General features: G+C 41.8%; 1 protein-coding gene across 1 annotated transcript in view; it reads left to right on the top strand.

The window, feature by feature from the left end:
• LOC128534528 (NACHT, LRR and PYD domains-containing protein 12-like) overlaps window positions 1–22,570 on the top strand; it is a 238,989-nt gene that overhangs the window by 135,590 nt on the left and 80,829 nt on the right. Inside the window, exons 10-11 of the mRNA XM_053508986.1 lie at window positions 3,476–3,649; window positions 4,204–4,377. Coding sequence (XP_053364961.1) covers window positions 3,476–3,649; window positions 4,204–4,377 — 348 coding nt within the window. The remainder of the gene's footprint in view (window positions 1–3,475; window positions 3,650–4,203; window positions 4,378–22,570) is intronic.

Below are 22,570 nucleotides of genomic sequence, written 5' to 3'. Positions count from 1 at the left end.
AGCTGTAGTCGATAAAGAGCGTTTTAACATAATTCCCTTTCCTAGTGGCCAGGTAAGTGAGTGATGTATGAAGGAGATGAGAGATAGCATCATCTGTAGAGTGGTTTGGGCAGTATGCAAACTGTAGTGGGTCAAGTGTGTCCGGTAGTGAAGAAATGATGAAGTGCTTTGAACGCCTGGTCAGAGACTTTATCACTACTGAGGTGAGGGCTACAGGGCGATAGTCATTAAGAGAAGCAGGATGAGGTTTCTTCGGGACAGGAACAATGATGGACTCTTTAAAGCATGTGGGGATCACCGACTGAGATAAAGAGATGTTGAATATCTCTCTGAACACAGGTGCTAGCTGGTCTGCGCAGGCTCTGAGGACTCGACCTGAGATGCCGTCTGGTCCATCTGTTTTCCTGGTGTTCACTCTCTTGAAGGCTCTCCTCACGTCATGCTTGGAGATGATGAACGTGTTTCTAGTGCTGGCAGTGTCTTCCTGTCTGCAGCTGTTAGCGCCGCTAGCATTAGCATTGCTAGCACTTTTAGCTTCAGCATCAAAGCGAGCATAGAATTTGTTCAGCTCGTCTGCCAGATTCACATCCGCATTCGTCATACCGGTTGTTGGTGCTTTAAAGTCCGTTATTGTCCTTAGTCCCTGCCATAGGCTCCTAAAGTCACTCTATTAGAGCTTTGACTCTAGTTTCCCCCGTAGTGCTGCTTCGCCTCTTTCACCACCTTCCGGACGTTATAAGACGCAGCCTTGTACGAGTTCATGTCCCTCGATGCATTGTAGGCGTCAGTGTGGGATCTCAGAGCGTCACAGATTGTTTGATCCACCCACGGCTTCTGGTTAGGAAACGTTCTGATAGTCGTTTTCTGCACGGTATCATCAGCTAGTTTCCAGATGAACCTTACAACCGCTTCCGTAAACACGCTGTCATCATCGGAGCTGTTACGGAACAGTCCAGAGCTGTTTAATATGGTGAACCCTGAGTGACGACTCTATGCAGCTAGCAGACGGTTGGTTTAGCCTGTCTCTCTGCTCCCTGGCAGATTTAACTGACCGATTTAACTGGGCCTCTTCTAAGACTATGAGCTATATTACAAGAAATGAGAGCAGCACCTTCCGAGTGGGATGGTCCCACCCTAACAAGCGAGCTTTGCCCTTGAGGGTCTTCTAATTGTCTATAAAATCCACATTGTTTTTGAAGCACCACCTGGACATCCATAACCTGCTGTAAGCTGTCACCACATAACATTGGGATAAGGCCAGAGACATCGGACGTCGCCTTCGCTAATTTAAACACCTCTAAAAAGTTACTCTTACTAACCTCTAATTGACGAAGGTGTATATCAGTAGCTCCTGAATGTATCACTATCTTGGAGAGCCTATGCTGACCTAGAGCCCTAAGATTACCTGCTATATCTGGTGCTTTGGCTCCCGGTGTTGGGTAATAAAATTTAGTCATTTAATTAGCTTTGGCTGAGCGAGTATGCCGCCGAGTCGTCATCCACTCGGCCCGCTGTAAGAGCTCTAATGTCGGAGTCGGGGGCTGGCATTTTTTGCCTGTGGCACCCAGACTTTCTGCTACAGGAGTAAAGTCTGCAAATCATGCCGAAAAAGTGTGCATTTCAGACACCAGTGTTCATGAGGGGATAACAGTCTGACAAGGTGTGAGTGTTTTGTGTAAAATGAGTGTGGAAGAACGCTGCTCAGCAGGAGGGAATGGAGCGGGTGCAGTAACATCATGTCAGCTTCATGTGCTAGTGTAATCTTGGAACAAACGGCTGACAAGTAGTTGCATGGACAGGTGCGGCCGGTTCCCTCATAGATCAAAGGCCTGTAGGTGGTTCAGAGTGTTACATTTGCATTTGGTAGCTGTTTATTCAAACCCTTAACATGAGATGGCTATACAAGTGATAAGGTCACCATTAGGCTGAAAAAACAATATACCTGTCACAGTGAGCTTTGGGAGTGGCTAATATAAAATTATTCATGTTCATGGTGAAGAAGACCCTCCTGGGTTAACCTAGACTTCACCCCTGTGTTCAAGGTTCTGTCCAGTGACATTGAGAGTGTAATGAAAGCTAACAGTGGTTTATGTGTACCTTTTAAAGTCTATAGGGGTATTAGTCAGAGCTGGTCGGTCCAGCATGCTATACTCACTAGCCATATAAACTTTGCTTTTTAAAATAAGAAGTAAAATCTTTGGTCCATCAATACCAAGCTTCTAGACAACTTAGCATGAAGAACTTGAGGTCCTAAATATCTGGGAGTGTACCTAGGGGACATTAACCATGTGAAAAAGAACTGAGAAGGCAAGTCGAGAGAATTAAAGAAAGTTAAATTAATAAATAAATAGAAATGGCTTGTTCCAAGAAAGTACTTTGGTTATAAATCATTGCTATGGTACAAACTAGGCTGCATCAATCCACTTCCCAAACTAGTGGCGGATCTACAGGCCATGTTAGTGGATTTATACTTGTAGAGTGTTTTATACTTATTTTAATTTCTTCACCCGGAGGACATAGCAGCAGGGAGAGGGGTGAGATTAGTTTCTGTTGTTACACAGTCTATACAGTTGTGGAGGTCTATTCTTGCATTGGATGATTACATACAGCTCAGGGACTACTGCACTGGGGTGGTCAGACCTGAGGAAGGTGAGCTCAGTCCAGATCTAGTGGTGAACACATCATATGAGTGACTAACCGAATTGGGTATAATGTGTTAATGTGTAACGCGTTACTGTAATTCAATTGCTTTTCCTCATAATGCTGTAATGTAACAGGTTACATTTTAAATGCATGTAATTTAAGTACAGGTAAAAATGTGCATTTAAAAATCACATTTTGCGTGGCAGCATCAGTTAATGAGCATGTGCTTTAATCAATCGTCGGAGAGCTTTGTAATTTTACATTTGATGTTGTAACAGGTTCACTCTTTTTGCACGGGCGGGACCACAGACACACGGACACGAGGCGAGGTCTTACTGGAAAAGGGGTAATTTTATTAAGAAAACATGAGGAAGGAGAACGGTTATAGAAGTGAAGTAAAATTTGTAAAATTTTACTTCTCTCACTACGTAGGGAGCCTACGGAGTGAGCGAGGAGTGACAACAGGTTGAAGCGCAGGCCCATTAAGTAACGTAATTAGTAATCTGATTACTTTTCACAAGTAATAATTAAAATTATAATCAAATTACAATTTTAAAGTAGTAATTAGTAATTTGTAGTAGCTTACTTTTTTAAGTAACTTCCCCAACACTGGTGACTAAAATAAAACTGTCTTGCTCTGATTAAAGGTCATAGTCAGTCTGTTCCCTGTTTTAGCTTCAGCTGCTGATGGTTTAATATCACACACAACAGATGAGGGAAACTAATTAAACTGTTAATCTAAATAATAAACTCATTTTACATTCACACTATCTTCAAAGTAAGTCTGAAAGCAAGAATTAAAAGTTTATGAAGTGTGTTGTTGTGTCTACAGGATGATTGGTTGTGGTGTCTCAGATGAAGGCTGTGCTGCTCTGACTTCAGCTCTGAGATCAAACCCCTCACACCTGAGAGACCTGGATCTGTCCTATAATCATGTAGGAGACTCAGGAGTAAAGTGTCTCTCTGCTCTACTGGAGAATCCTCTCTGTAAACTGGAGACACTGAGGTAAGATTATATTATATATATTAAACCAGTAATACCAAAACATGATCTAATCCACCTCCAGGTCATAATAATAAACGTTCAGGGAAAAAAAATCACGATCTTGATTAATGCGTAGAAGCATCTCATTTCTGACGGAGGTTCACTTTCATGTGTTTCCCTGCATTCAGATCACACTGTAATTTCATCCAATCAGATGCTAGAGGAGGATCAGTACTAGCCAATCAGAAGCTGGAGGGGGGACAAGCTGACAACCTGTTTCTGATTGGCTCCTTTTCATGCTTCTTATCTTTTTTTGTTCTTGTTTGTTAGGAGTTAAAGTTCTGTGTAGAGATCCCTTTTTTTTTTTTTTTTAACTTGAGTGCAAAAAATGTTTTGGTTAAAAAAATGAGAATCACGTGGATCGCAATTCGAGTGAAGAAAAATCCTATATCCCATTTTAGCCTCCCTATTCCTCAGTCCACAACAAGACAAACTGTCTACAACCAGAGCAAAATTAGAGCTGCTCCTCTGCCTGAGATCAAAAGAGTGAAGCGTGTGTCATTGTGTCTCTACAGGTTGCATTCGTGTGATGTCTCAGATGAAGGCTGTGCTGCTCTGACTTCAGCTCTGAGATCAAACCCCTCACACCTGAGAGACCTGGATCTGTCCTATAATTATGTAGGAGACTCAGGAGTGAAGTGTCTCTGTGCTCTACTGGAGAATCCTCTCTGTAAACTAGAGAGACTGAGGTAAGATCATCTCTCTGAGGGTCACATGACCTGCTCCTCAGTAAGACACATTCTCTAATAGTGAGACTGAAGCAGAAGTTCTAGGTTCATCATCAATGTCCTGAGGAGGAAGATTTTTTCTTTTCACTGCACACTGATGGTTTCCTACAGCAAAATTTTGTTGCTCAGAATGAGCTTTTTCTTGTCTCATGAGATGGAATTGTGCTGTCTCATTACAAGCTCGGCCTTGTCCCTTTTATTTCTTCTAAAGCTGACCTTAAGCTGACATAACTGAGACACATCCCGAGGTAAACGTAAGAAACATTTGAGAAATCTCAGATGTACATGAGAAACAGAACTGGATTTGAAGGAGAAGCAAATGAGCCACTTATAAGACCGTAATGAGATTAAAGCCAGATATTTAATAAATTTACACAATACAATTACAATATGCTATTTTTTATATAGCGCTTTTAATAATGGTCATTGCCACAAAGCAGCTTTACAGAAACCATGTGGGGGCAATAAATAAGGAATACACTTTTTATTATAAAAATTTTATTAAAAGTCACTGATCACTACTTCCGACGTCCTAAATGGCGCACACACTCCGCCCTGGCACAACACACTCTAATGCACTCTAACTCTATACATGCGCTCAGCGCAGAGCCTTATTACTAAAGTTGTTTACTTGCTCATTTCAGTCATTTATAATCACAGTGACTTTGCAATGAACTGCGTATTATTTTCCATAACCTAGATGATGACAAGCAAGCTTGTACGGTCATGGGATATCTTTAGTTTTTTCATACCTATTTAAATTTAAATATCACACTTCTCTAGTCATGTAATGATTTGCTGTGTATGATGTAGTGATAATAATGCCTTCCTGCCCTTGCAACTGCTAAAGTGCCCCTTGAAGAACTTCAAAAATGCCTTTGTGCCCCTGCTATTTGTAGGACATTTAACGCAATTACTGCAGTGTCTCTTCGAAGGGAGAGGATTCCAGAGGAATGGAGGAGAAGTGTATTGGTGCCAATTTTTAAGAACAAGGAGGATGTGCAGAGCTGTGGCAATTAAAGAGGCATTAAGCTGTGGGAAAGAGTACTGGAAGCTAGGTTAAGGGCAGAGGTGAGCATTTGTGAGCAGCAATATGGTTTCATGCCTAGAAAGAGTACATCAGATGCAGTATTTGCTTTGAGGATGCTTTTGGAGAAGTACAGAAAAGGTAATAAAGAGTTGCATTGTGTCTTTGTAGATTTAGAGAAAGCGTACGACAGGGTGCCGAGAGAGGAGCTGTGGTGTTGTATGAGGAAGTCTGGAGTGGCAGAGAAGTATGTTAGAGTGGTGCAGGACATGTATGAGAGCTGTAAGACCGTAGTGAGATGTGCTTTTGGTGTGACAGAAGAGTTCAAGGTGGAGGTGGGTCTGCATCAAGAATCGGCTCTAAGCCCCTTTTTGTTTGCTTTGGTGATGGACAGGTAGACAGATGAGGTTAGACAGGAGTCTCCATGGACTATGATGTTTGCAGAGGACATTGTGCTTTGTAGTGAGAGCAGGGAACAGGTGGAGGAAAATTTGGAGAGGTGGAGATACGCTAGGGAAAGCAGAGGAATGAAGGTTAGCCGCAGCAAGAAGGAATACATGTGTGTGAATGAGAGGAACCCAAGAGGAACGGTGAGGCTTCAGGGAGCAGAGGTAAAGAAGGTGCAGGATTTTAATTACTTAGGGTTAACGGTCCAGAGCAATGGAGAGTGTGGAAAGGAGGTAAAGAGGCGGGTACAGGCAGGTTGGAATGGGTGGAGAAAAGTGTCAGGTGTGTTGTGCGATAAAAGAGTATCAGCGAGAATGAAAGGAAAGGTGTACAGGACAGTGGTGAGACCAGCGATGCTCTATGGCTTAGAGACAGTGGCACTGAAGAAAAGACAGGAGGCAGAGTTGGAGGTAGCAGAGCTGAAGATGTTAAGGTTCTCCTTGAGAGTGACAAGGATGGATAGGATCAAGAATGAGTTCATCAGAGGGACAACCCATGTTACATGTTTTGGAGATAAAGTCAGAGAGGCCAGATTGAGGTGATTTGGACATGTTCAGAGAAGAGATTGTGAATATATCAGTAGAAGGATGCTGAGGTTGGAACTGCCAAGCAGGAGGTCTAGAGGAAGACCAAAGAGGAGATTTATGGATGCAGTGAGAGAGGACATGAAGTTAGTTGGTGTGAGAGAAGAGGATGCAGAGGATAGGGTTAGATGGGGGCAGATGATTCGCTGTGGCTACCCCTGAAAGGGAACAGCTGAAAGACAAAGAAGAAGACTGCAGTGTCTCTTTGGACATAAAGCTCAGACCCTGTATAAGTCCAAATTTTACATTCTTGTTGGAAATCACAGACGCCGTGTCCTCCGGGCTAAAGAGAAGGGAGACCTTCCAGTTTGTCATCCCTGTTCAGTTCAAAAGCCAGCATCTCTGATCGTATGGGGGTGCATAAGTGCATACTGAAAAGTATGGCCAGCTTGCATGTTTTAAAAGGCACTATGAAGGCTGAAAGGTATATCAAAGTTTCAGGGAATGCCTTGTGTATTTTTGCAGTACAATGTAAAAGCATACACTGCAGCTACAGTATTACAACAGTATTGCTTCGAAGTAGAAGGGTCCAGGTGCTGAATTGGCCTGCCTGCAGTCCAGATCTTTCACCTTAGAAAACATCTGATGCATCTTTAAACAAAAATATGAAAAGCTGGAAACAATGGGACCAAATTCCAACACTAAAACTCCAGAAACTCATAACCTCAATGCCGCGACGTCTCCAAACTGTTTAAAGAGGAGATGCTGCACCATGGTAAACATGCTCCCGTCCCAACTTTTTTGAGACCAGCAGTCTCCGGTTGTAGAACGGGTTTTATGATGAATGCTTTTTTTGTTATTTTTTCTGGATTTTTGCACCAGATCAATCTTGAGCATTAGTCTGCCCTGACGTTTAATTCTGAGTCTCTCCTCGTAAGGAAGACTACTAAATGGTTGTGCCAAAAGCAGGTCAACAATATTAGCACCGTCTGCCATTATGCACAGCTTGCTAGCTGGCTAATTTCCCCTTCCACGAGCTACTTTAATTATATGAACGAACTAACTTTACAGTGCTGAAACAAGGAGAAAAGGCAAGAATGCTATATTTTTTTTTTATTATTTAAAGAATGATTTGTACAAACTAAAATAGTTTATATCACCAGCAAACAGTGCAGCAGTTCTTCGTACCACTTCACCTGCAAATCCGCATGGGACTGAACTCGAATTTCTGTAGCGCTGATGTATACTTAAGACATGCTGTCAATCAAAAAAGGGGTTCCGCACTTTAAACAGCTCCTTCAATCATCATGCAGCAGCCCAGCGTCCTGGCCCGCTGGACATAATTGCAGCGTTTATCCAATGACCTGATCTAGTTTCAAAGCACTGAAAAAAAAAACGTTCAAAGCAGCCGCATTAAAGTCAATGGACGCTGGGCTTCAACGGGGAAATGCACTGTGACGCTACGGGAATGTATGAGAAGAAAATCAAGTCAGCCGACCTGCTATATCTAACTGATTCTGAACGAACTCGTCTTTGAGATGAACGTTTTCTAACGCATTTTTAGTCAATAAAATGTTAATACAATAGTAGATAATTTGACCATTAATTTTGTGACATTATAGGGGAAGCTGAGCTTCCCTTGAAGTCTTAAAGAAATCGCCACTGATATATATATATATATATATATATGTTTGCAATTGAGTCGGTAATATGTTGCAGTTCCTCTATGATCCTGCACTCAACTGTTCACACATTGGCAGGCAGCAGAGTTCATGTGTAGTAGGAACAAATTATTTACCGAGTTTGTTTAGAATCCTTAATCCTTAAAACAAAATCCTTATATCGAATAATGATGTTTGAATGAATGAAAAACCAATCCAAATCAGCACCTGGGTATGGTGATATCCTCTCAGCTGGTCCCTGGTGATTTCCTTCCCTAACAGTCATGCTTGTCATCACATAGCTGGTCTTCTGTCAAAACATGCTACTCGCTGATGGACGCCACAAAAACAATCCTATTTCCCTTCACAAAATTTAAAATCCCTGAAATGCTCCTCTCTCTATGAAACTTCACTGGAACTCTGACGTCAGCGTGACACTCCAGTATAACTGCTCTCTTACGGCCAGAATAATAGAAACACACCAACACATTAGCACCAGAGTGACTATAAACAACCTCAAATATTTCAACAGGCATTCGTTTGTGTTTCAGACTGGAGGGAGACCTTAAAACTATGTGAACGGACAAAATGTAAAATTTGTTCATGAATTCTAATAGTAACATTGACTAAGGTACTGAGCGGGAAAATGTATACATCTTGAGTGTGTGATCTTGCTCATTATGCTTAATATGTGCATAATCCAGATGATTAAGACAAATCAATGAAATGACATAAGAGAAGGAGCTGATGAACAATATAACTGACACCAGCAAAATCTGGCAAATCAAGACACCAAGTTATACAAAATGTCACCCAACCTGACAAGGATATTAAGTGTTGACACACACTGCTAAACTCCTTATATGCTGTATATTGTAATGATATTTGTACAGAATGTAAAGTAGGTTTCCCATTTGACAGTTTAATTTTAATAAATGAATTATTAAGATGTACACATTTGTAAAAGGTGGACTGTATGATGTGACTGGTGATTGGATTTTTTTTAAATAAAGAAGCTAGATTTCAAATAAAAATCTTTTTACAAAGCAATTTTGTAATAGAGTTTAGTCATCAACCTACATATCTACAGATCTTGATTAAACACATGGTTGATTAAATGTGAAACTTTCCTGGGCACTTTTTTAAGGCAGTAAGTTAAAATAAAATGGGAAATATACCTGTGGTCGTAGCCAGCGGGGCCGTGTTACCTGCAGCACAAAAGTGGTCTATTATACACAACTAACAACAAATATAAATGGCATTTAACACAATATGTAGATTTATTTTATTTTCTATCAATTTTACATTTCAGAGATCCAACCTCCTAACCCTCCCCTCTATCTAGTCCAATTCAATTCAATTTTATTTGTGTAGCGCTTTTAACAATTGTCATTATCGCAAAGCAGCTTTACACAATCAAAAGAATTATTTAGGTCTGTATGGAATGTAAGTGTGCATGAATCAAGATGAGCAGATTGTCTCTGGTGAGCAAGCCGCAGGCGATAGTGGCAAGGAAAAACTCCCTGAGATGGTAATAGGAAGAAACTTTGAGAGGAACCAGACTCAACAGGGAACCCATCCTCATCTGGGTGAAACAAAAAGCAGGAAATTATCTGCATTCATACAGTGTGTTAGGTGGCAGGCAGATCAGCTATAATAGTTGATGTTAATTAATGTAAATATGGAGTCCAGGTAGTTATTGGAGACACTTGCAATCTTGAACTATCGAGCAACCGCAGCCAAGTCAAGTCCTCAGAGAAACAGCTGTCAACACCAGTCGAAGCCAGAACCGTCTTTATGGTAAAGTGAAACCATCCCCAGACACCAGACGCATTCCAAAGAGACACACAGGGCATCCATGCGACAAGATTTCCAACCCAGAAGCAGAGCATCAGGATGGGTGATACCAAGATGGCGTCGGTGAGGTCGGCTGCCGTCACAACTGCTCCGACCTACTTTACTTTGTTTTCGTCTTTTAAGTTATCTTTCAGTAACTTTAAACCGGCTAATTTATCACCATTGAGTGCATTAGGTATGATAGAGACACTCTTGTTTCTATTGGTATACAATGTACTCACAATTAAACGTTTTTACCTCCGGATCCAACCTCGCCGAGTGAGATCCTGAGAGAGAACAAAGGACGCGACGTGAAGCGGCGACCCCGAGGGAAACGAGCCGGCGTCAGGAACAGGCTGAGAGCTCGTGCTCACCGCACACCTCTGCCTAGCATCCTGCTTGCCAACGTCCAGTCACTGGAAAACAAGCTTGATGACCTCAGGGCCAGGATGAAGTTCCAGAAAGACATTCGGGACTGCAATCTCCTCTGCTTCACCAAGACATGGCTGAACCCAGCGGTGCCGGACCACGCCATCCAGCCGGATGGACAGGACGCGGGACTCGGGGAAGTCAAGGGGAGGCGGCTTGTGTTTAATGGTGTACAGCAGCTGGTGCAACTGCGCGAGCGTTGTTCCTTTCACACGCTCCTGCCCACCAAATCTGGAACTACTGTCCATCATGTGTTGTCCTTTTTATCTACCTTGGGAGTTCACATCGGTCATAATCAGCGCCGTTTATATTCCACCACAAGCGGACATGGACACTGCCTTATGCGAGCTGCATGAGGTACTTATACAGCACCAAACACAGCACCGGGATGCTGCGCTTATTGTGGCGGGGGACTTTTAACAACCTCAAACGCGCAGCACCGAACTTTTATCAGCACATCACCTGCCCCACCAGGGGCAAAAGGACACTGGACCACTGCTACACTACAGTCAAGGACGGCTACAAGGCACAATCTCGTCCACCGTTTGGTAAATCCGACCACGCCGCCATCTTCCTTATGCCAAAATACAAACAAAGGCTGAAACAGGAAGTTCCGGTTTAGAGAGAGGTGGCGCGCTGGACGGACCAATCGGTGGCCGCGTTACAGGACGCACTTGATGACGCAGACTGGGACATGTCAGAAACAGCTCCGATGATGACGTCAGCGTGTTTACGGAAGCGGTTGTGGGATTCATCGAGAAACTAGCGGATGATACTGTGGAGAAAAAGACTATTAGAACGTTTTCCAACCAGAAGCCGTGGGGGGATAAAACCATCCGCGACGCTCTGAGATCTCGCACCACGGGACTCGCGTCGGGGAACATGGAACCATACAAGGTTGCATCATACAGCGTCCGGAAGGCGGTGAAAGAGGCGAAGCAACACTACGGGAGAAAACTAGAGTCACAACTCCAACAGAGTGACTCTAGGAGCCTGTGGCAGGGACTAAGGACTATAACAAACTATAAAGCACTAACATCCGGTATGACGAACGCGGACGCGACTCTGGCAGACAAGCTGAACACTTTCTATGCTTGCTTCGAGGCTGCAGCTAAAGACGCTAGCGATGCTAATGCTAGCGGCGCTAACGGCTGCAGACATGAAGACACTGCCAGTACCGGAAAGGGCGTTTATCATCACCGAGCACGACGTGAGGAGAGCCTTCAAAAGAGTGAACACCAGGAAAGCAGCAGGACCAGACAGCATCTCAGGCCATATCCTCAGAGCCTGCTCCTCAGAGCTTTCGATACCTCGGTGTTCACATCACGCAGGACCTGTCATGGTCCTGTCACATCAACACCGTGGTGAAAAAGGCCCAGCTGCGTCTTTACCACCTCAGACGCTTGAGAGACTTTAGACTGCCCTCCAAGGGGTTTAGGAATTTCTACTCCTGCACCATAGAGAGCGTCCTGACGGGAAACATCACAACCTGGTTCGGGAACAGCACCATGCAGGACAGACGAGCTCTACAGAGGGTGGTGCGTTCAACTGAACGAATCATCCGCACCAAGCTCCCTGACCTGCACTCGATCTACAGCAAACGGTGCTGGACTAAGGCCAGAAAGATGGTGAAGGACCTTAGCCATCCCAACAATGGACTTTTCTCTCTGTCGCGGTTTGGAAAGCGATTCCGCTCCCTGAAGAGCAATACAGAGAGATTGAGGAGGAGCTTCTTCCCGCAGGCCATAAGGTCTCTTAACCACAACACAGTACAGGACTAATATTATCTCTTTTACATCCAACACTGACTGGGCATTCATGGCCACTATGGACACATTCAGGCACACTTTTTACACTATATACTTATACTTTAATTTATGGACCAATGCACAAATCACTTTAATAATAAGACACTTTAAGAAGTCACTTTATGCATATTTGCACACCTCATTTTTACATTTCTTATTTGGACAAATTTTTATTTATTCATATTTCTTATGTTTAAGCTTTTATTTTAAGGTCACTGGTAGGTGAAAAAGCATTTCACTGCATATCGTACTGTGTATGACTGTGTACGTGACAAATAAAATTTGAATTTGGTCAGACAGATCCGGAGGGCAGAGGGAGTCTGGATCACTGGCAGCTCGGGAACGACATGTGTACAGTGGTTAATCAATCGGAATGTAGGTCCTACCGTCGCCGCGCTCGGCGGTACCGTTTGGCTTTGTGCGTTTGCTGGCTTTTACCGTTGAGTGGCGCTATATAACTACAGGCTGACGCCTCATGCCTTAGTTCATTCTCTGCTGGATTAATGAGACACAGAGTTTTAGAACTGCACGTAGTAGCGGATAAAATCAAGTAAAACATTGTAGTTAAACAAATTTATAATCACAGAACTAAAATGAAGATACAAATGTAGAATTTAAATTAAATTAAATCTTATTAGGATCAAATTTAAACAAAATAAATGTTAACACAGTGAGCCTTTAAATTTTATCACGTGTAATTAGAAAAGACGCGTGTAGGGTTTTGTGTCGTCTTATATCTTGTGTTCTTTAAATTTATAGTAGATTTATTAACTAAAATAAATGACCATAAAAATTATAACATTGTCAGGACGTTCTACTGCGTCAGCTGATGTTGGTCATTCAGCCCCGCTTGTGTTTGTGCGTTATTATAAGAATGAAATGCAGTAGACTGTTATGATCTGTAACGGATTCGACCCATGTTGCACGGGCGGCACCATAAAGCACGGACACGAGGCGAGGTCTTACGGGAAAAGGGTAATTTATTTAGGTAAAATGGGAAAGGAAAGTGTTGAAGGAGGGAGAATGGAAAGAATGGGATAAAGGTTGTGCATGTGCAGTTCCGGGGGCTGTGCCACACTGGCATGCGGGCACACAGCTGACGATAAGTGTTGGTGCGCGAAGTGGCAGAACTGAGCACGCGGAGGCAGCGCTCCTGCACGCTCCCTCGTGACGGCGCTTCTCCCGCTGTCGATGGCCGGCGCGAGTTCTCGTTGACGCAAAAACCTAACCACACTTTTCCTCTTCGGCAGCGGGGCTGCGAGGGCGGGCACGGTGCGGGAGTGAAGGTGCCGCGGGAGCTCGCGCAGCTCTTTCTCGCGCTGTCCTCAGCGCGGAGATCAAAGGGCGGAATTCTAGTGTCCTTGTTTAAAGCGCCTGGGCCGCATCACATCTCCCCACTGACATGCTTTTTTTATATTCTCCATTACATCACGTACTTCCCAGACCTCAGACAAACCTCCGTGCCTTGCTTTTATAATGCGGAGCAAGCCCGAGATCATATTAACGTTAATTATCGCCAGCCGGCACAAATAGGCGGCTCCCGTCCCCTTTGCTGCCTATTCAGGGAGCCTACAGAGTGAGGGAGTAGTTATAGTAGATTTGGGCGTACACCCATCACACGCGCACGCCGTGGCAGATCATCATAATTGTCCTAAACTTGTATTTTATAAGGTTTTCCGAGCTGTGGTACAGCGCAACGGGGGTCATTATTTACTATTAAACATTAAACGAATTTACAAAACTTAATGCGTGCGATTAAGCGCTGATTCTACGTAGGAAAGTAAAGAAGAGGATCCTGATGCTCAACATTCCGGAGACCAAACCCCATTTAAATTAAATTAACAAATATTGCATGTAAATAACAATAGCCCACGTTTAAAAAAGCATTTTTATTTAGATTATAAAAAAATAATCCTGCATCTATTTTAGGTGTTCCAGCTGCCACTGTTCTAGAATTCCAATTAAATCAAATCTTATTAGGATCAAATTTTAGCACAATAAATGTTAACACAGTGAGCCTTTTAATTTTATCACTTGTAATTAGAAAAAAAGCGTGTATGGATTTGTGTCATCTTATTTCTTGTGTTCTTTTAATTTATAGTAGATTTAGTAACTGAAATAAATTACCATAAAATTAAAACAGTGTTAGGACGTTCTACTGCGTCAGCAGATGTCGGTCTTTCAGCCCCGCTTGTGTTTTTGCGTTATTATAAGAATGAAATGCAGTAGACTGTTATGATTTGTAACGGGTTCGACCCATGTTACTCAAACAACTCAGTTCAGGTGTAAGTTAATGGATAGAAAGTAAATGGCTGTGCTGTTTGGGGGAGGGACGTGCTAATAATTTGGTCGGCTCTGTGTGTGTGTGTGTGTGTGAGAGAGGGGTGTTGTGGTCGTTTTCAGTGAAACAAAGGCTCAGCTGAAAAATGTTAGGCACATCAGTCACTTAACCCCCGATAAAAGGTATTTGAGTGTTATGATAGTTGTAATATAACAGATGCGCACTGAATACTAAACCTAAACCAGGCACGGAGATTAATGAACCAAGATAGCCCCCATACCCGTTTAAAAAAAAAATAAATAAATAAATAAATACCAAATAATATTATTGTGTATAGACTGATTAAAAACAATGCAATTTATGCTATCATAAGGAAAAATAACAAGTTCTTTGATTACAATGATTAAAAAAGGTAACAATGTCAACTTTAGAATCTAGAATCCAGGAGATTAAAATTACACAAATTTAAATCACTAAAAATCTCCAGAAGAGCCTCAGATTCAAGAGGTTTTTAAAGTGGGGAGAAGTGCATTTCAGTTCCTCTGAATGTATAGGTGAGAACAGCCGATTCACATCTGGGGAGGGTGAATCATTTGTATTTGAATGTTGTCTGGCATTGTAAAGCACTATAGTGACACTAAAAGAACAACCCAGGATTAATAGGAATTCTTATACTGCATAAACATTATTTAGCACAAAAAAATTCCTCGCGCTCGGGAAAACTATGCGTGCGGTTGAGCGCTGGTTAGACTATAGGAAATTAAATCGGAGGGTTTTTATTTAGACTATTAAAAAAATAACCTGCGTCTATTTTTAGGCGTGCCAGCTGCCACTTTTTAGTTGGAAGTTTTCAATACGAAGCTTATAATGCCCACATGACATGACGGAATAAGGCACGGCTGGTGATGATTGGGGTTTGTTGGGTTACAGTGGATTTTACTACGCGGTGTGAGTGCAATGGCCATCCGTCTGCTCGCGCTGACTCTGCTCTCCGCGGATGGCCGTACCGCCCCCCTCCCACCTCTCGCTCCTTTGAAGTCCCTGGGGCGCGTTCCATTTGCCGCACTTCCGCGTTGTTGCACGCGCGCTGCATACACAGCGCGTAGTAAAAATCCACTGTAGCCCAACAAACCCCGAGTATTTTATAGCGCGGGGTGCAAGCCCGGGCAACGATAGCAACGATAGCTCACCAGTCATGTGTAATTCTGCGGTCCCGCTGCTTCGCATGTCTGAAGGGGAGGCCGCCTAACTAGTGAGCGAGGAGCGATATTGATTTGGGCGCACACCGTGACAGGCTGAAAAAACTGTGTCAGATTAATGTGCAAAAACTATATAATAAAACTATATAAGACTCTATGCCTTTATAAAACTCAACTTTTATTTAAGCGCACTCACAATAACGAAAAAACGTTGTGATTTTGTAAGTGTTGTGATTTTGTAAGTGTTGTAAGCTGCGCTGTTCTGTATTGTTTTTGGTGAACTTGAGCGCGTCAGAAAATGAACGCAAACGTTTTTTTAAATGGTCAGAGTCAGTCTGCTTGCTGTTTTCCCGACGCGTTCATAACCATGAACAGTCATAATCATGAATCAGTCTACTCCTGCCGGTGCGCTCTGGAAAACTCCATGCATGCGGCTGAGCGCTGATTAAAACTATGGAGTAAATTAAAGAGGAGAATCACGATGCCGAATCAAAGTCCTGAGCCCAAACCTCATTTAAATTAAATTTAACAAATATTATAAGTAAAAAAACAATAGCGCACATTTAGAAACCGTTTATAATTCTTTCCGACATGAGTTGGCCCGGTGTTATGCGCAGAGCGCCGGGAGATTTCCTGAAGCTCAGAAATCACTGGGCATGTTTTCTAAATAGCCGCTATCTTTAATAACTGATGGAGGTTTTGAGCTGTATACACACGCATTCCTGCCTAAACAACTCTTAAAACTACACCTGTGACACAATAACAGTAATATTTCAAACATTCTGCAGGCTGATATTTGGAGAAAGGAAAGAATAATGAATAAACCAGTTGTTGGGTCAAAATAACCCAACCAGGTGTTTATTTGTAAACTACATCTCATATGAGCCAACATGAGCAACCCAACAATGTGTTTAAAGTACCTGAAATAATCCAGAACTTAAATAACAATAAACCGATACAGAGATACGCTGTATAACGGTCACTGTTGTATTTACGGCAACGAGCGAAAATGTCACTTTGCGCCACCTGGCGGCCATTTTACGAATGACTTTGAAATGCAACTGATTTATTTTGGCCGCTGACGTTTTTACGCGGCGGTGAGCGCGACGGTAATAACCATTCCAATTGATCAACTACTGTAGCTCGACAGAGAGAGAGGGGGAGATAGGGAGGAGAGAGAGGGGGAGAGAGAACAGAAGAGGGGAGAGCAGAAAAGGAGAGTTAACAGTTAGGTATGGTCGCAGTCACATAATGTATAATGTGAATGTATATTTAGTGTAGAGTGCAAGCAGAGACTCCGGCAGGACTAACTATGACAGCATAACTATAAGGGAGAGCCAGAAGGAAACACAGACATGAGGGCTCCCTGAGATGTAAAGCAAACAATTACCTCACCGTCAACTAACTTGAGTGATCAGTGAGAGTGAGGAAGACAGCATCTAAACATACCAGTTCACCATAATACTCTACGTTCATAAGTCCCCTAGATCTGCCCCTTTAATCAAGACAAATCTATTTATAAAAATGCTTAATTAAATAAATAGGTTTTTAGCCTAGACTTAAACACTGAGACTGTGTCTGAGTCCCGAACATTATTTGGAAGACTGTTCCATAATTTTAGGGCTTTGTGAGAAAAAGTTCTGCCCACAGCTGTAGTTTTCATAATACGCGGTACTGACAAGCAGCCTGCATCCTTTGATCGAAGTAGGCGTGGCGGATCGTAAGACACTAGCAGTTCGCTCAGATACTGCGGCGCGAGACCATTTATTGCTTTATATGTCAAGAGTAGTATTTTAAAATCAATGCGAAATTTTACAGGGAGCCAATGAAGTGAAGATAAGGTAGGTGTGATGTGCTCGTATCTTCTGGTTCTAGGGAGAACTCTCTCTGCTGCATTCTGGAGTAGCTGAAGCTTATTTATGCATCTAGTTGAACAACCAGACAGTAAGGCATTACAATAGTCCAACCTAGAGGTGATAAAAGCATGAACTAGTTTTTCTGCATCGTTTAGCGACAATATATTTCTTATCTTGGCAATATTTCTGAGGTGAAAGAACGCTATCCTAGTAATATTATCTACATGTGCTTCAAATGAAAGACTGAAATTTATAATCACACCGAGGTCTTTTACTGTTGCACTCAAAGGAACAGAAAGGCCATCTAAAGTTACAGTGTGATCTATAGTCTTACTTCTAGCAGAATGCGACCTTATGACTAGAACTTCTGTCTTAACAAGATTAAGCAAAGGGAAGTTAATTAGCATCCAATCCTTTATGCACACATTGCTCAACTTTAGTAAGCTCATCTGGTTTTTCTCATCTGGTTTTGCTGAGACGTATAACTGTGTGTCGTTATATAACAGTGGAAACTAATACCATGTTTACAGATTATGTTGCCTAGAGAAAGCATGTATAGGGAAAAAAAACTGAACATTGTGGAACACCAAACTCCACTGGAGAGCATGCAGAATAATCACCATTTAAGTCTACATACTGATAACGATCGGTCAAATAGGATATGAGCCTTGAGAGGCTCAGTAAAGAAGAATCCCATGATTAATGGTGTCAAACGCTGCACTGAGGTTGAGTAACACAAGCATAGTTACACAACCCTGATCAGAGGCCAATAGGGGGTCATTTACTACTTTAATGTGCTGTCTCTGTGCTGTGATGATGCCTAAATCCTGACTGATACAGTTCATGTATGCAATTTTTATTTAGATACAGTATGAGCACAGCTGCTCCGCTACTATCTTTTCGAGAATCTTAGAGATGAACGGGAGGTTTGATATAGGCCTGTAATTGGACAGCTGACAGGGGTCAAGGTCAGGTTTCTTTATAATCGGTTTGATAACTGCTAATTTAAAAGATTTTGGAACATACCCAATGCTGAGTGAGGAATTAATTATTCTCAACAGGGGTTCTGTTATTGCTGGTACTATCTTTTTAAGAAAATGTGTCGGTACAGGATCTAATATACAGGTTGATGAATTTGCAGAAGAGATGAGTGAAATTAGTTCATTCTCTTCAAGGGGAGTAAAGTATTCTAGGTTCTAAACTGACATAGTTAGTTTAATATCTGCATCAATTGCATTGTCCGGTTTCAAAGCCTCAATTTTATGCCGTAAATTTACAATTTTATTATAAATAAAAAAAAGTTTATAAAGTCCTCACTATTGTACGATGTTTTCGTGAAGATTTCTGAAGTGGTCTTATTTCTAGTTAATTTGGCTACAGCATTAAATAAAAATCTAGGATTATTTTTGTTATTTTCTATAAGAGTGGAGAGATACGTTGATCTAGCTAAACTAAGGGCTTTTCTATAGTTCAGCATGCTCTCCTTCTATGCTATTTGAAATACTAACAATTTAGTTTGACGCCATTTACGTTTTACTTTCCGAGCGGTCTGTTTTAAAGTGCGCGTGTGATCGTTATACCAGGGAGCAAGTTTCTTATCTCTAATAATTTTTCTTTTAACTGGAGCTACATTATCTAAGGTATAACGGAACGTCGACTCTAAATGTTCAGTTGCCAGATCAAGTTCTGTGGGGTCAGACAGTGATCCAATCAAAGTTGTTAACTTTGGGAGATTACTGATAAAACTCTGTGTGGTATTTGATGTGAATGTACGTTTAGTACGGTAGCGTGGTGCTGCGCATACATTATCACTATAACACACTTTAATTGAGACAAGACAGTGATCTAAGATAACTTCAGACAGTGGAATTGTAAATAAATTTCTCATGCTTAATCCAAAAGATATTATTAAATCTAAAGTGTGACCTGCTTTATAAGTGGGTCCTACTACACACTGATTTACTCCCACTAAGTCTAGTATGAACATAAATGCTCTACGTAGAGGGTCTTCTGGATTCTCAAAATGAATATTAAAATCTCCAGCAATTAACGCTTTGTCTACAGAAGTGACTAGGTTTGAGAGGAAACCTGAGGAAATTCACTAAGAAATTCAGAGTATGGCCCTCCTTCTTCTTCTTCTTCTTCTTCTTTGTCTTTCGGCTGTTCCCTTTCAGGGGTCGCCACAGCGAATCATTCAGAGTACGGCCCTGGAGGTCTGTAAATAATGATTATCGGGATCGACTGAGCTGACTTCATATTTGTAGCTACACTTGTTATGTTACTATAGAGAACTTTAAATGAGTTTAATTTGTGTTCGTGTTTTTGTACGATAGTCAGATTATCATTGTAAATAACTGTGACGCCTCCTCCTCTACCAGTTAGCCGAGGCTGGTGTATGTAGTTGTATCCAGGAGTACTAGCTTCATTTAGAGCTACATACTCATCCTGTTTAATCCAGGTTTCAGTTAAACAGAGTATTTCAAATTTCTGATCCGTGATGATTTCATTAACTATAACTGCTTTAGATGGGAGAGATCTAATATTTTACAGTCCTAGCTTTAGATCAGAGGTGCCGGCTGCGCATTCTGTGCCGGCTGTGTGATTTGAATTTGTGGTATCTATGTTAATTAAGTTACTAAAACAGACATTCTGAGTCTTTCTAAATTTGTGATTAGCTCGGGGAACAGACACATTATGTTTTTTTTTTTTGTTGTTGTTTTTTACCAATTTTCTCCCTAATTTAGTCATGGCATATTCCTCCCTGTCACTAGGGGGCTCCCACATTAAGGCTACTACTACCATTTAGCCGGGAGGGCAAAGACTATCACGTGTTTCCTCCGAACCGCGTGACGTCAGCCGACCGCATCTTTTCGAACTGCTCACTCACGCACCGTTAGGGGCGGAGTAACACACTCGGAGGAAAGCGCTAGCCGCTCCTTCCGCGTGCGCAAGCTCACAGACGCCCCTGATTGGCTGTAGAGTCGTAATTAATGTGGGAGCGCAAGTACCTCTCATCCCTCCCCCCTGAGAGAGCTCGGCCAATCAGCTCTCTCTGTGCCTCCGGCTGTGAGAGGAAAACAGCATCACCGTATGTTTAGTGTGATGAACCCTGAGTGATGACTCTATGCAGCTAGCAGACAGTTGGTTTAGCCTGTCTGTCTGCTCCCTGGCCTGGGCTCTGGATTGTCACCGATTTAACTGGGCCTCTTCTGAGACTATGAGCTATACTACAGGAAATGAGAGCAGCAACTTCCCGAGTGGGATGGACACCGTCCCGCCCTAACAGGCCAGCTTTGCCCTCAAAGGTCTTTCAATTGTCTATGAAGCCCACGTTGTTTTTGGAGCACCACCTGGACATCCAGCGGTTCAGCGACCATAACCTGCTGTAAGCTATGTCGCCATGTCTCATTGGGATGTGACCAGAGCATATTATCTACTCGTATCTGAAGAGTAAGATGAAGTATATAAAAAATACTAAGCAGTCTTTATTGTAGATGGCACTGTTTGTCAGAGAGCCCTAGTCCTTAAACCTCAAAGCATTTTTAGCCATTCTTTGCATTATTACAGATAATATTACAGATAAGCGGTATTCTGGTTTTAGTGCCACGCCTCACGGTGGCGACATTGGGGTTTGTGCGTTTGCTGGCTTTTACCGCTGAGTGGCGCTCATTCTCTCAAGAATTAATGAGCTGCGCCCTGTTGGAGCTGCACATAGTAGCGGATAAAATCAAGCGAAACATTGTAGTTAAACGAATTCATAATCACAGTATTAAAATTACAGTACGAATGTAAAATTTTATTTAAATTAAATCTTATTAGGATCGAATTTAAGCAAAGTAAACGTAACACAGTGAGCCTTTAGATTTTATCATGTGTAATTAGAAAAGCTACGCATGTATGTTTTTTGTCGTCTTATATTTTGTGTTCTTTAAATTTGTAGTAGATTTATTACCTGAAATAAACGAAAATAATTTACCATAAAAATTCTAACATTGTCAGGCCGTGCTACTGCGTCAGCAGATGTCGATGTGTTTTTGCATTATTATAAGAATTAAATGCAGTAGGCTGTTATGATCATCATAATGTTCTTTAATAAATAATAAAAACATTTTAGCAAATTACATTATTTTTTATCCCAGCACCCCCGTTGCGCTGTACCACCGCCGGCAAAAACCTTATAAAATACAAGTGAAACATTAAACGAATTTCTCATTACAGTACTAAAATTACAGTACAAATTTAGAACTTAATAATAGAAAATAATGAAAGCAAACAGGGATACAGCGCTATTCTGTATCGGTTTCGGTGAACTTAAGCGTGTCAGAAAATAAACCAAAACTCCGTGTATACTCGCCTCACAGACGTGAAAAAATATACTTACAGAAAGCAAAATGTCTGCTTTATATAAACTAATGGGGAAAAAATCAGCTTATGAAATTCGTATGAAACGTGGATTACTACAGCGCATCCACTCACAGCCGAAACGAAAAGACATCAACTTATCAATGAATTATTAAAATGGCCAGTCACTTTCCTTGCTGTTTTCCCCGACACATTCATATTCATTAGTTTAGTTCTGCCGGTGCGGTGTTTCTTATCCCCACCCCGTTAAAGCGGTGTATTCAGAGGCTCGCCCGCGAGCGGTCAACTACCCAGCTAAAACATAGTTGTATATTATGACTGAGATTAAAAGAAATCTCTTATAAATCTCTCATATCGGTGCGCGCGTTCACGCGTTCATTTTACATTCACTAAAAGCCTTATTCACAACCACATTTCGGCCATTCACACATGCATTGTGCTATGTTGTTTGTACACACTTTTACTTTTACTCTTCTAATCTCCCCTTTGATCAAAGTGCTCCCGATATGAGCCGACACGAGCAGGTTTCAAGCGCGCACGATGTGAGCAGCTTTAATTATTGATAATTAAATAATTATTAAATGGTGGACATAAACAGCAAAAAGAACAATATTATTTTATTTTTGATTATTATTATTATTATGTTATTGAATGATTATTTGAAACTGAAGCGCTCCATGTAAATTCATGCCACGAGTCATTTTATCATACAAAGATTATTACG

The sequence above is a fragment of the Clarias gariepinus genome, chromosome 12, assembly GCF_024256425.1.
Source record: "Clarias gariepinus isolate MV-2021 ecotype Netherlands chromosome 12, CGAR_prim_01v2, whole genome shotgun sequence".
NCBI lineage: Eukaryota > Metazoa > Chordata > Actinopteri > Siluriformes > Clariidae > Clarias > Clarias gariepinus.
This window is presented reverse-complemented; position numbering and strand designations above follow the sequence as displayed.